The sequence below is a fragment of the Carcharodon carcharias genome, chromosome 1, assembly GCF_017639515.1.
Source record: "Carcharodon carcharias isolate sCarCar2 chromosome 1, sCarCar2.pri, whole genome shotgun sequence".
Taxonomy (NCBI): domain Eukaryota; kingdom Metazoa; phylum Chordata; class Chondrichthyes; order Lamniformes; family Lamnidae; genus Carcharodon; species Carcharodon carcharias.
The window spans coordinates 189782875-189797797 of record NC_054467.1 but is presented as its reverse complement, the minus strand read 5'-3'; the positions used below and the strand labels follow the sequence as shown (position 1 = coordinate 189797797).

Below are 14923 nucleotides of genomic sequence, written 5' to 3'. Positions count from 1 at the left end.
TGGAGGTGAAATGCAGTACTGCAGCAAGGAAAATGAAGAAGAGGTCTGGTGCGATGACACGGCCTTGTTTGACCCCAGTCTTTACTGAGATAGGGCCTGTGGCGCTTCCATTGGTGTGCACCACAGCTCAAATGTCATCATGGAGTAGGCAGAGGATGGTGACAAGTTTCTGAGGGCAGCCAAATTTGAGGAGGATACTCCATAAGCCGTAAGTCGAATTGGATTGAGTACATGCTTTTGAAGCTTCTAATTAAAAGCAATAGTGTGGAGCAAAAAAAGTAACGAGAGAAACTAAATAGAAAATAATTGCATTGTTGCGCAATTCATTGTATACATTGGAGAAATCATTTTACAATATTTCTTATGATGACCATGATGCCTGCTTTAACGCTATATCAAAAAAAATTGTAAATGTAGCAGTGCAGAAATACTATTGTCACCACCACCTTGGAATTGGTCTACTAGGGTATAGTAATACAGTTCCTTTTTTATTCATTCATGGGATGTAGGCTTCTCTAGCTAGGCCAGCATTTATTGCCCATTCCTAGTTGCCCTTGAGAAGGTGGTGGTGAGCTACCTTTTTGAACTGCTGCAGTCCATGTGGTGTAGGCATACCTGCAGTGCTGTTAGGAAAGGAGTTCCAGGATTTTGACCCAGCGACAGTGAAGGAATGGCGATATATTTCCCAAGTCAGGATGGTGAGTGACTTGGAGAGGAACTTCCAGGTGGTGGTGTTCCCATCTATCTGTTGCCCTTGTCCTTCTAGATAGTAGTGTCCTTGTGTGTGTTTATAAAATATCTCATGTTTTGATCTCACATAGGTAGCTTATGTAAGCCTTTGCACCAGAGAAACCTTTTCCAAGGTTGGCCGTGAACTTTTGGCCACAATTTCGACTGCTCACCCTGATATAATCTCCATACTTCTGGATCGTGTCCAAGAAACCATTGAAAAAGTTGGAATGGTATGTCCTGTTTTAAGTTTGAATAGACTGCCGAAGTTTGTTCATAAACTAGTTGATTACTTTTGCTTGAAGAAATTTAATTTACCTGTGTATGTCACATTAACAGTGTGAGCTGCTGTTACCTAGATAAATACAATTTGTTTTTATTATGAGGAGGGAAAGTTTTTTTGCTGCAACAGCAACTTGCATATAGATGTCACCTTTAATATAGTAAAATGTCCCAAGACGCTTCACAGAAACATTATCAAACAAAATTTGACGCTGAGCCACGTGAGCTATTAGGACAGGTAATCAAAAGCTTGGTTAAAGATGTTATAAGGAACATTGAAAAAGAGGAGAGAGAGGCAGAGAGGTTTAGGGAGGGAATTCCAGAGCTTAGGGTCTCGGTGGCTGAAGGTATGGCTGCCAATGCAGGAGTGATTAAAATTGAGGATTTGCAAGAAGCCAGAATTGGAGGAGAAAGAAATCTCGAAAATTACAGAAATAGAGTGGGCAAGGCCACTGAGGGTTTTGAAAACGAGGATGCGAATTTTAAAATTGAGGTATTGCTGAGTAAGGAGCCAATGTAGGTCGTTGAGTGCAGGGGTGATGGGCCAATTAAACTTGGTGCAACTTAGAAGCAGCAGAGGTTTGGATGAGCAAAAGTATTTGGAGGGTGGAAGATGGAAGGCCAGCCAGGCTAATGTTAGAATAGTCAAGTCTAGAGGTAACTAAGGCATGGGTTTTAGCAGCAAATAAACTGAAGCAGTTACAGCAGAGCCTTGGAATTGAAAGTGCAGGTGCACATTTTTAAGTGTAATACACCATAAAATGCATTGGAATGATGATTAAATGATATAGTAATTATACGTTGTTTCTACTTCTGGAATTTAAATTCATATCTGGCTCATACTGGTGAAAGCCTCTGAATGTAAGAATTCTAAAATAAAATCAGACAATACTGAAAATGCACAGCAGCCTCATCAGTATCTGAAAGGAAAAGTCAACATGAATATGTTTATATTGTTAATGCTTCATAATTAAATGATGAGCAAAAGGCAGAAAATTAAGAAATTCTTGCCCTTCAATATTTTCTACTTTCAATTCTAATCTATAGACTACAGATTATCGTAAAGTACTTTCCATGAACTTGTTTATTCTACCAAAATAACTTAGTGACACTTGAAAAATTAATGATAGCCATTACTATAGTTACATATATGTTTCAAAATATATTGCTAACATTTTTATTTTAGCATTTTAAATTTCTTCTCACAAAGACTTACAAGTCCTCTTGACACTTCTGCTGTTAATGGCATGATGTGTATTTCCTGCTTTGGGAATGTTATTAATGCCATTTCTATCGCTATTCTAGATCATTTCTATTGGGAACATGTTACAATTTTCAGCTCTGAGAGACAAATCCCAAAATGGAATAAGAAATCAAAATGCTACAGAGCAGCATAATATTGTCATTTTTAAGACCGTGTGAGATTGCAATAGCAACGTAAGAGGCTAAGCAGTGAAACGTTCAGAGTAGGAGAGGTATAACATTAGATTTTATGATTTGCACCGGCTTTGAACGGCTTTGTGCAACTTAGATGCAAGTTGGGAATTTGGACACAAATATGAATGAATAAAATCTACACTCTAATATCTATCTTGAAAACAATATATAAATTTGAGTTTTTCTTTTGGGGAAAGAAAATAAAGAAAGTTTTTGTTGTAGGTTTCTCTATACCTATTTAAAGAACTTCCCCTGCACCAATGGAAAATCACCTCAACTGAAATGAATGTAATTCGTGATTGGCTCCTGAACTACAATTTATCCACTGTGGAGAACAAGTTGGCTTGCATCATACTTGAAGGACTGAACTGGGGGTTTGACGAACAGGTATGTTGTAAGAATTGCAAAGGGGCAAAGGGTAACATTTCATTTCCAGTTTACCAAAGCTTAATCATTGGTTCTCTTGACGCTGAGGCTCATAATATCATATTTGTATCATATTATGTAATGTATATTCTTCTGTTAAGGTAAAGTTTGTTTAAGCTGGCCTATACCTCTAAAACTAGAAAGAATAATTGTTAAAATTAATTACAGGCTGTCACAGAATTCAAATATTGTTTGGTCTGGAAACTTTTCATATTGGACTACACTTTACAGGTTGTAGCATGGATACACCTAACATTTAAGAGCACTTTGCATGTGTAACTGAGTTTACATTTTGAGACGCATTCTTTCCTGCATTGTAATAGTGACTGCATTTCAAAAATCACTCCATTGTCTGTAAAGCATTTTGAGAAAACTGGTGAGCACGAAAAGCACTGTATTAGATCTAAGTCTTTCTTTCTTGGGCACATTGGCAATTGGTAAGTCAGATGATGCAGTTATATACGGTTATGTTTTGGGACTGTCTCTTTAATTTAAGGTTAAATAGAGGATAGAAAGGGGTCATGTGACCTCTGCATTCTGCCCAACAACAAGCTGGGTTCTTAAAAGTTAAAAGGGAGCAAGGTGCAAAGTTCTCACACCTGTAGACAATTGCAGGAGCAGTTGTGCTGACTGTGGGTAGACTGTTAGTCATCAAGTCTCATAGGGAAATGTTAGGAATGTCAAGTTTTATAGAGGGTTGCATTTTAAAACTCTCTCTTGAATTCCATGATAGAATAGAGTTGAGGGTCCAGCAAATAACTAATTGGCATTTCTACCTGGACACAAGGCCTATGTGATTCACGTTGTCATGCAGATGGACTTTGAGAGAGAAAAAGTCAATAGCAAGCCATTGTAGTATCAGCTTACAGAGCTTCTTAAGATCTCACTGAACCTCACCGACCCAAGAGAGACTGCAAGGATCTGAGAGAGAGAGAAAGCTAGAAAATAGAGGCAGCCAGTCTTGCACGTGAAGCAGATAAAATGTTGACGCTATTGTCCACCACGCAGAACACAAATGAGAGCTTGCACTCAGATTGAACAGACCGCGTTCATGAGGATATAAAGGAGGCCAGAAGATTCAACTAGCTTGGACTGGTGAAAAGAAATCTCCAGTGTAACCTGCACAGTGAAAATCTGTCCTGGGATTAGAACTTACCCAACTGGAAAAGGAAAAAGGGAGCAGAGTATAGCTTTGAATTGGTTCCAGGAGAATAAAGTATAACCATGGTGCGAGATTATCGATCGTGTTTAAAGGTCCATGGGAAAACTTTTCTGTAGTTTAGAGTATAAGCTTCCCAGAAAATAATGCTAGTCAATATTGCTTTTAGTTTGCTTGTTACAGTAAAACACTTCAAATCTGAAATCTTGTCATTTGATCCTTCCAGTCAAGTAACTGGAAATTCAAATATCTTTTTAATAGTTATCGATCTCTATGGGGATCATAATAGCATTACAGGATCATTGTGGCATAAAATTTTCAATATATTATTCTGCTTCTAAAGTGAATCTTTAAACTTTTAAGGCCGCAAAGTCTAATTGCAGTTAATTTGAAAACTTTTTTTGGACCAGCTTTTCAGAACTTTGGGCAAGACTTTTTTTAAAGTATGTTAGGGAAGACTGGCCAGAGGTTTCAGACACTCAGACGCTCTATCAATAAAATAAAACGGCAAATTTGTTTACTTTCTCTTTCCCTTTCTCTTATACTAAACTTTGATTTTCCAGGAAAATCTTACTTAAAAAATTGTTCTAGATTCTTAGATACAGTTCTTATTTTGAAATGTTAAGAAAGTCCAGAGTGCTAAAAGCCATGCGACTCCATCTAGAGACTATGGCTATCATGGACTTCCCTCAACAGGACTACTGATGCTATTTTTTATTGGATACTGGTTTCTTTCTTTGAGCTCTTCTTGGTTGCAGGGTTAGTTGGGGTGGATGTGAAGCAGAGGAAATTGACTGATGCTGATAAATATGCTCAGTAACCTTCCATCATGTTTCCCAATAGACACAAACCAACTACCTTTTCTGGGAATTATTCCACATACCCTCTGCTCTTTGGGTGAAGTTTTTTTCTAACCTCTATCAATGCTTGTGAATTTTGTAGTTGTTCTTTCTAGGTCTGTGCTTATTTGAAAATCTATAATCATGCTTCCACTCAGTCGTCTTTATTCATAAATTTGTTTTCGAAGGCCTTGGATTATTCTGGTCTCTCTCCTATGGCCCCTTTGTATTGTGGACATATCTATGTGCACAACCAAAGCTGCACGTTGTACCCCAGCTCAGATTCACCATTGAGTTGCACATTGCCAATTATCAGTTCTGAGTCTTTTATCTTTTTGACTTGTCATTTGAGACTTATTCATGTAACATTTGTTTTTACTCTTCCTAGATATGCCATTCTATGTGTATCAACATTCAAATCTATTTTTTGTAGTTTAGAAATTGATCCAAGTCTCTCAAGATTGGCTCCTCTTAACTTGAAATGTACTTGTAGAATATTTGCCATCAGTAAATTTAATAACACTACTGGAGACATCCTATTCCATATCCTTCATAAATATTGAAAATAACATGGGCTCCACAATAGAATAATGTGGAACTCTATTGGTTACTTTTTCTCAGGTTCAGTATTTTCCTTTTATCACTCCCTGCCCTCCTTTGCCAAATCTGTTGTATATCTAAACCCATTTGCACAAAGCAGGCCATTTGGCTCAATCACTCTGTGTTATTTATCCTTCATGACCACAATAGTCCCAATCCCATGTGCTTGCTTTGTTCCCTTTATTCGCTTTATTTCTCTTTCCATCCGACCTACCCTTAAATATCTTGATTGTTTTGTTACCTATTCCATAAGCCCTAATATTAATTCCTAGCTTCACATGAGGAACTTTGCTTGAATTTTCAAAAGCTGTTTTACAAACTGCATCTACTGGATTACCCTCAGCCAATTGTAGCCTAAGAAGAGGCACAATTCCAGGTGACACACTTTCTCACTGAGAAAAGATAAAATAAGCTTAAGATCTACAGTGCATTCGGTAAAAAGCAGTTATAGGGGACCTTTAATGTAACATATTATATTCATTCAGATTATAGCCAGAAAATAGAACGCAGATTAATGAAAAGTAAATGTAATTGAACATTAGAGTAAACATTTTACTTTAAAGTTCCTAATCTGCTAGGCAGGAAATAAGGTACCCTGTTCATTTCACAATATCTTTGAGTTAGTACTTTATTTTATTTTCCAGCAATCGATCCTCGCTCTTGACCCTTCCCTTCATACAGAAGTAGCATTGATGGTTCTAGAAGCATATCAGAAGTACCTGACTGACAAGCCTTACAGTGGATTCATCTCTGAAAGCATAAAGCAGGTGACATGCAGGAATCCAGCTAGGTGGATAATATTACATGTAAAATCTATTTTTTTCCCTTCGCTTATTTTTATTAACAAAAATTTTTAGACAAAACGCCTTGACTTTAAGTATTTCTGTAAGAGGTGACACCCACAATGTATATGCTGACCACAAATCCTGTCAAATACAAGAAATGTACTTTTATTAATTTTGTAAATGATTTCAAAATATGTGTATGGGTGCCAACACTAAAGAATGGGGAAGCGCAGAGTGATCAGAGAACAGAGTGCTTCATGAACTGAACACTAAGTTGGGAATTTGGTGCAAGTGAGAAATGAGTGCAGAGGGGGAAGGAGGTGCTACTTTTTATTTTTACTTTGCCAACAATAGCTGGTGAGCATTCATTTGTCTGCAAGCTAGGAGACTGTAATTTATTGTTGCTTTAGCTAGCTAATTTAATAATTTGGGTCAAAATCCTGGAACTGCTCCCTAACAGCACTGTGCAGTTTTCAAAGAGGCAGCTCACCACTGTTTTCTCAAGGCAATTAGGGATGAGCAATAAAAGCTGCCCTAGTCAACGACACCCATATCCCGTGAAAGAATAAAAGAAACACTAATTAACTAATCAATTAAATAAATAGGGTTAGACATGGCAGGGATGATGGTGTGCATGACTGCAACATGTGGAAATTTATGGAATGGCCCAGACAATCATATCTGTGGTAAGCGTTTGCAGCATAAGCAACTTTGGTCCAGAGTTGCTGAGCTGGAGTCTGAATTGCAGACGTTGTGGGGAATCAGGAAGGTATGACATTAGCTGGACACTTTGTTGCAGGAGGCAGTCACACACCTTAGGTTAAGTAGAACTTTACAATTGGTCAATGGTTAGTGATAGGAGGGTGTAACTGTGAGTCAGGCAGGTATGAGGAGCCTCAGCCGTTGACTTTGGCCAACAGTTACGAGATACTTGCTATCTGTGTTTATGGGAACAACAATGCAGGTTGGATGAACAAACTGACCATAGCACCATGATGCCAGATGCCATTCAAGTGGGGGGAGTGAAAAACATGGTAGCAATAGGAGATAGTACAGTCAGGGGCATAGATACTGTTCCCTGCAGTCGCAACTGGAAACTGCGAAGGTTGTATTGCCTGCCTGGTGCCAGGGTTAAGGATTTCTTCTCAAGACTGGAGACGCACTTGGAATGGACGGTGGGGGTGTTGGAAGTAAGGGTAGGGTCCAGTTGTCATGGTCCACATAGGAGCCAATAACATAGGTACAACTAGGAAATGATTTCCTAGTGTGAAAATTTGAGGAGTTAGGGTCCAAAATAAAATACAACCTCAAAAGTCCTGTTATCTGACCCACAAGCCAATTGGCATAGGGTCAAGCAGATTAGAAAATTAACCTTGTGGATCAAAGTGTGATGTGGGAAGAAGGGGTTTCAACTCATGGGCCACTGGTACCAGTCCTCAAGAAAGAGAGAGTTGGTACATTGGGATGGGCTCCACTTAAACGTGACAATATCTAATCTTTCACATATACTTCAGTAATTCAATTTAATGCAGTAAACTAATATGATCAGTCGGGCTCGCAGTGTGGCTCACTTACCCGTGCTAGAAGCTACATATAGTCACACACACTGCCCTGTCTTTTGCAAACACAGCATGTCCATGCATTACGCCTTTTTCAACTAAACAAAAGCTTGGGGGACAGCTATTCCCCATAGCAATTCCTTGACAAATCAGAGTCGGCCTGCCTGGTTTGAATTTCAACCAAATTAGGCAGTTAACTCTTTCCTGGTGCATTCCCCATGGCAGTGCCTGTAATAGTCAGAGTTATTTTGTCAGTCAGTCAACACCCTCTTCTCATGCAGTATAGATTGTTGTTCCCTTTAGATTTGGTATTCTTGTGAATCTGGCCTGATGAGTACAAGACAAAAAGCTCCGACAGTATGTCTATTTTTTTTTAGCAAAACCTTTGTGAAAGATTTTGTGATTATTAAACTTTCAAAGCCTTGCTACTCCATATCCATTTTAACATTTTTCATCGTTTGTCTAATTTTAGGTGTCTTATTTGGCTAATGTTGTTCGCCTGAGTCAGACTCCTGAGGCCTTATTTAATCACTGGGCATGGGAGTTGGTTGTCAGATTGAAGTTGCACAATAGTCATCCATGCAACGATCAGAGTTGGCCATCTATTAACAACTCTTTTATTGCACCTGAAATGAATGAGTCACCTATCCTCCATCCTCTTTCTAAAGCTGTAAAAACTGGAATTCCTATTGGATGTTATCTTGCACTGTCAATAACATCAATAGGTCACAGGTGAGATCTATAATACTGCATCACTGCACTTCTCTTTGGTTATTTTTTCTTGTCTGCTGATATTGTTGTGCTGTCATACCATTTTTGGGAGTTCTTTACTGGAAGATTTATTTCATTTTTCAGTGTTCCTTCACCTTGTTCAATTTGCTCGCCTTGCTGCCCCTACTCCAAAGGCAACTCTATGCTGGAGTATGATTCCATTGACAAAAATGCAACTCTATGGGCTGGATTTTACAACTTTCTGCTGGCATTTTTGAAGGCGGGGTGGTGGACGGTTCGGATAATAAAGCAGGTGGCCTTCTCGCCGCCTTTCTGCATACCCCCGATCTGTCTTCTATATTACAGTGGTCGGGGAAGATGCAGGCAGCTCGCCAGCCTTTAGGTCTAGTAAGGCCCTTAAATGGCAAATTATTGAAGGAAAGATGTAAATGCATTAGAAGCAGTTCAGTTTACTAGACTAATACCTGGAATGGGCAGGTTATCTTATGAGGAAAGGTTAAATAGGTTAGCCTTGTATCCACTGTAATTTAGAAGAGTAAGGAGTGATTTGATGGAAACCTATAAGATCCTGAGGGGTCTAGACAGGGTGGATGTGAAGACAATGTTTCCCCTTGTGGGAGAATCTAGAGCTAGGAGGTCACTGCTTAAAAATAAGAGATCACTCATTTAAGATAGATGAGAAATTTTTTTTGAATATTTTTAAGGCAAAGTTACATAGATTCTTTTTTAACAAGGGGGTGAAAGGTTATTGGGGGTAGGCAAGAATGTGGGGTTGAGGTTACAATCAAATCAGCCATGATCTTTTTGAATAGCGGAGCAGACTCAAAGGACCGAGTGGTCGTCTCCTAATTCATATGTTCATGTGTACATATACTCGTATGTACTACATTAAATCAGGACATTTATTTTTACTTTACAGCCTTTCTAAGACTTAAGTAAAGTTGGTTTCTAAAAAGTGAAAGCAACTGCACTCAGAATGATGTAGCTTTAACATCTTTTTGCACATTCGTATATTGTGAAAGATGGAAATTAATAGGCACGTTTGTGTACAGTTGAGACACCAAGCGCAAATGATAGGTGACTTGATAGGTATCTTTGATTTAGTCCAACATTTGTTAGGGAACAAAAATTATACAATGGCCTTCAGCTCTAGAGCCATATTTTAACACTTACTTGATGCCACTTTTTCCTGGACCTGTTGTTAATTATTTGCACGCTGTGCCACATAAAGCGGTTTAGATGGCAGCTTTATATACGGACACGTTTGATTAAAAGATGTAAAGTTAATATTATGATCTTCTGAATTTGTTCATGTTTTAAAATTTCTTTTAGCATTGACAAATTCTGCTCAGAAGGCATACTTCTGCTGGGTGTACTAGTACAGTCAAAGCATCTTAAAGCAGTAGTCCATGTGTTGGATAAGATCTTGCCACTCTTCTACTCATGCCAATATTATCTCCTGAAAAACGAACAGTTAAGTAGAAGCTATTTTATATTCTACTGAAAGATAAAACCTTGCATTCTTTAGATTATATTTCTTATTCATAGTCATGGCTTTTGTTGGTGGAAGGCATACTAGCCAATTGGTAAATTTGGAAAGCAATTGATATACTGATTTTAGGTGTTTAATTTCTTCAATACCTATTTTTAATGCGCTGGTTAAAAATTTGGAATTAAATTCTTTTCTAAGTCATTTTAACAATGTAATTTAACCACCTTATTTTAGCTACTATTTGACCATTTAGGTCACAAAATTACTTGACCTTTATTGACTAATTCTGAAAAGTATGCTATCACAAATGAAATTGTTTTAATTGTATTACTTAACTGTATCATTTACCTCACTATTATTTGATATTCTGAATTGCTGACATCCCAGCAAATCCAAACTAATTGATAAAATAATTTCTCATAAAAGATAATTACTTTTTTCTATTTTAACTGAATTCCAGTAAACTAAGTCATTCACATGAATGACTTCTCGGAATTAGACAACATTAGTTTTGTTTTATTTACAAAAGCACATATTTTAGACCGCTGCATTATGAATACTCTCATGTTCTTAACTACTAAGGTAAGCCTGCTGCACTTTTTGTGCGACTCTGAGGTGGGTTGCAATTACATACAAGCATTCCAAGTCAAAGTACAGAAAAAGACCAGCTGGTCCATCGATCCTGACTTATTATAAGACAAAGCGTTCCAGCTCATTAGTTGGTCAGCATCATGATATGAAAATCAATCTGTTTTAATTTATGTGCTTTCTCAATTCCAACATGGTTGTGATTTATGATTAGGCAACTTAATGTTAAGCAAATTGGAAAACTCATCATATCTTGTTTCTTCTTCCACCTTAGGTTTTTAACGTGTCTGCAGCTTTTCCTTCAAACTGACAGTGGCGTGCTTCAGGGAGTGACTCAACAAGTGACACAGAAAGTAGCACAACATTTGACTGGTGTCAGCTATGGAGAAAACATTAAATTATTAAACAGTATGATCCAGGTATAAAGAAACTAGTTAGCTGATCATAAAGGGTTAGTTCAGGAGATAATCATACTAAAGAAATAATGAACTTACATTTATGTAGTACCTTTCGCTGACCTCAAGATGTCCTAAATCATTTTACAACCAACAAAGTATTTTCTGAAAGGTCATCACTGTGCAGGGTACAGATGCTTGTGTTGAGTGTTGCCATAGATACATGTAAGCACTGCCACTTTTAACTAGTGATTGGCCTGGCTTTATGGTAGTAATGATGACAAAACTGTCAACATTTGCCATCATTGGTCCTCTGAAACGCTCAGCAACTTCCGGAGTCCATGCTGTTAAATGCAGAAATCCAAAAGTTGCTGCCGGTTCATCATAGGGTGTGCAGTTGAACCGCTGTCACTAAAAGAATGAGAACTTGCTCTTTTACACTATTAGTCTTACAGTAAAACCTTGAAAAAGAACACATATTTGACCACCAAGGCACAAACAATCATCTCACAAGAAAGAAGGCTGCCAAAATGAAAACCTTGAAAAAGTTAGACTTTGTTGAATGGTGTATAACTGGGTTTTTAATGGCATACTAAATTCGTTATCACTACTGAGAAAGCACTCTGGCTCTGGAGAATTAATTAAATATATGTGGATTTATCAAATTTCTTCATTATGTTAAAAAAAATCCATACATTTAATTTTTTTTAAAGTTTGATATTTTAGCTTATACCATTATCCCCTGCCTGTATCCTAAGCATTTGTTTCACACTCTGTTAACTATAAACTGACGTTAATCAGAGCTTTTTACTTCCTGGTTTTTTGTCTGTGAGAATACTTCAATGTGATTAGCTGCTTGTTCTGCTTGATGGCATCGCTGTTGCTGGAAACCTGGCAATCCCTTTGACTTGGCACCAGATTCAAACTAATAGTGGGAAAGGGAAAATCCTTGCCAGAGATCACTAAATTTTTGTGGGCATCTTTCCAGAAGGTTTTTGGGGTCTTGCACCTCTTTTAAGGTAGAAACAGACTTGGCAACAAAGCTTTATTGTGAATCGACTTCCTATAGAGATAAAATCAAGACGAGTTTCTTACGTTCTCAGATAAACTATGTGAATAAACCCGGGTGGTAATTTACAATTTAGCACGGAATATACTCTCATATTAAGATCTGGACGACGGACCACACAAAGCATCTTTCACAGCTTTGGTCTTCTCTTCCTCCTCTCACTCCCTTGTCTTGTGTTATTCTTATCTCTGGATGATCTTTCTCTCTGCCATGCGAGAAGCAAAGTCAGTGCCTTTTTTATTTTGGCTGTTATCCAATTAACCCCTCCCTCACCCAATCATCTTCAGCTACGTATGTGAGGACACTTTCCTTCACCAATCAGGAATAGTCTATGTGGCTATTGTTAACCTGACATATTTATGTAAATACTGCCCTTTGTTTGTCCAACGGTGTATCAGTCCTTTTACATTATCTGGTAGAGAGAGACATCCATATTCCATTCTTTCTCTGACAGTTTTTCAAGACAGCCTTTGAGGTCTTGCCTTTTTGCCATGAGCAATCTATTTCTACTTCAAATTAATTCCCAGAATCCCTCTACAATGTACCTTTCTATACCTCGCTCCATTTCTAAGTTTTCCCATTTCACTATCCTGCAAAGGAGAGTATCTAATAAGGTGAACTGTTACTAAACTACAAAGTTAGCAGTTACTTTCTAATAATAGTTAGATTTTAACAATTAGTATTCTTGTTAGTAATCTAATAACCTTACATTTCTTTGAGGTCAGCAGCGACCATTGTCAACCCTATGGCCAGAATATTTCCGTCAGTGTGTTGGGGGTGGGGCCCGCTCAGCGATGCGGGATGACATTGGGAAGAACCCCCGACATCATCCCACTCCATTTAAATATTCAGGAAGGCAGGTGGACAGTGAAATCAGCTGTCTGCCCGCCGATCTGTCAATCCAATTAAAGGCCCTGCCCATCCAACTTTAAGGCTGGCGGGCAGGCCAAGAGCCCTGGTGGGCAATAGAAAAATCATGAAACCTCATCCACTGGCAGGATGAGGTTTCATGTCCGTTTTAAAAATCTTTAATAAACTTTGTCATATTTATTAACATGTCCCATCTCGTGTGACATTGTCACATGAGGAGGACATGTTAATTTTTTTAGTTTTCTATTTTTGAGGCTTTTTAAACTGTCACCAATCCCCCTGAGACAGCACTTAGTCTCAGGGAGCAGTGCATTCTTTCGTGCGCATGCGCAAAAGAGCGCACTTTGACATTTAGGGAATCCCTCTCTTCCCCCCCCCCCCAAGCACAGGGAGCACATAGGGCTTCCCATTGGGCAACCTGCTGGGCATGCCTTAATTGGCCCACCCACTCAAAATAGCAGCGGGGCTCGTTTCAGCAGCGGAGTTCAGCTGTCCACCCACCACCGAGCCGGTGGGGCCTGCCTGCCCATCGAGGGCTAAATTCTGCCTTATGATTCTATCCCAGTTGCAATTCTTTGGCTTCTTGAAGCATATACTCCCTAATACTATGTATGTTGTGAACACAACTCTACCTACCTAAGTGGCAGTGCTTGCATGTATCTACGGCTGTACCTAATAATGCATAACATTACACTTGTCCAAGATTGCATAAATCAACACAGCTATTTTATGATTGGATTCCTTGTGTTGTGGAGTATTTGAAAGACACTTGGCACAGAGTTGACTGTTGGTAGTTTCAGGCTGCAGTTTTTTCATTCAGTACAAACGTGCATGCATGGGAAATGCTCTTTCAGAATGCCTCAAAAAGCACTTTGAAGTTACACAGTTTCTGTTGGTTATATATGTCATCTTTGGGGTAACTCATCATTAAATCACAATGTTCTTACCTTGTATGTCTAATTGTTACTTCCTTAATTACAAAGGAGCTTACAACATAAAAATGGAATGACCTGTTTGTCGCCTCCACAGTTCCGGAGGAATTTGTAAAACGAGCTCGGAATGACCTGACCTTCGGCACAAACAATGTTCACAGTTCATTCCAAAACATGAACTTTGCTTAACTACGCTGATATTTTGCTGCTGTGCCAAGTCATCTACATATCTTGACCCTGAGGTCAAGCTATCAGTTTAATACAGTATAACTCATAGACCATTCATCAATTTATTTTATCCTGACCCAAAGATCACATTCCTTTAGCTTTATCATGGACTGTCCCTAGTCATTAACTTCTAGGCCTGCCAAAGGTCATATTCATTGCAGTTTTTTTTAACTGCAAGCGCTTTTTAAAACTTATATCTGCAACTTGAAAAGGTCTGGGTAATCCCATGATGCAGCTTGACATGCCTCTTCACTTGTATAGCTGACGAGTTAATAGGTTTGAATAACAAATACTGTGGTTACAAGAGCAGGTAAGAGATTGGGTATTCTGTGCTAAGTACTTACCTCCTAACTCACCAAATCCTTTGCACCATCTAATAGTAAAGATCAGTGATTAAATATCTTCCACTTGCTTGGTCTAGTACAGCTCCAACAACACCTGAAGCTTAGCACCATCCAGGACAAAGCAGCCCACTTGATTGGCACCCCATTCTCCAGATTAAACATGCAGTCCCTTCACCACTGACACACTGTGGCTGTAGTGTCTACCATCTACAAGATGCACTGCAGCAACTCTGAAATATGGCTTCTTCAACATCACCACGGAGACGAAGGCGGCAGAAGAAGAGCTCAGCATCATGCCGAGCCCGAAATTCATTAAGGTGAGAGCGTAAGGGTAGGAAACTGAGTCCTTTGCCGAATACAGAATGTTCAGTGTCAGAGAGGGAAAGGTTAGAGGGTATGGTGAACCTCCCAGAACCATGATAGGGCCACCGTTGGCCTCATTTTTCACCCCACCAGC

At 38.7% G+C, this 14923-nt stretch overlaps 1 protein-coding gene across 1 annotated transcript in view; it reads left to right on the top strand.

Annotated features, from left to right (window-relative positions):
• epg5 (ectopic P-granules autophagy protein 5 homolog (C. elegans)) overlaps positions 1 to 14923 on the top strand; it is a 184971-nt gene that overhangs the window by 74598 nt on the left and 95450 nt on the right. The window contains exons 13-18 of the mRNA XM_041187115.1: positions 822 to 962; positions 2671 to 2835; positions 6117 to 6239; positions 8289 to 8548; positions 9881 to 10021; positions 10903 to 11047. Coding sequence (XP_041043049.1) covers positions 822 to 962; positions 2671 to 2835; positions 6117 to 6239; positions 8289 to 8548; positions 9881 to 10021; positions 10903 to 11047 — 975 coding nt within the window. The remainder of the gene's footprint in view (positions 1 to 821; positions 963 to 2670; positions 2836 to 6116; positions 6240 to 8288; positions 8549 to 9880; positions 10022 to 10902; positions 11048 to 14923) is intronic.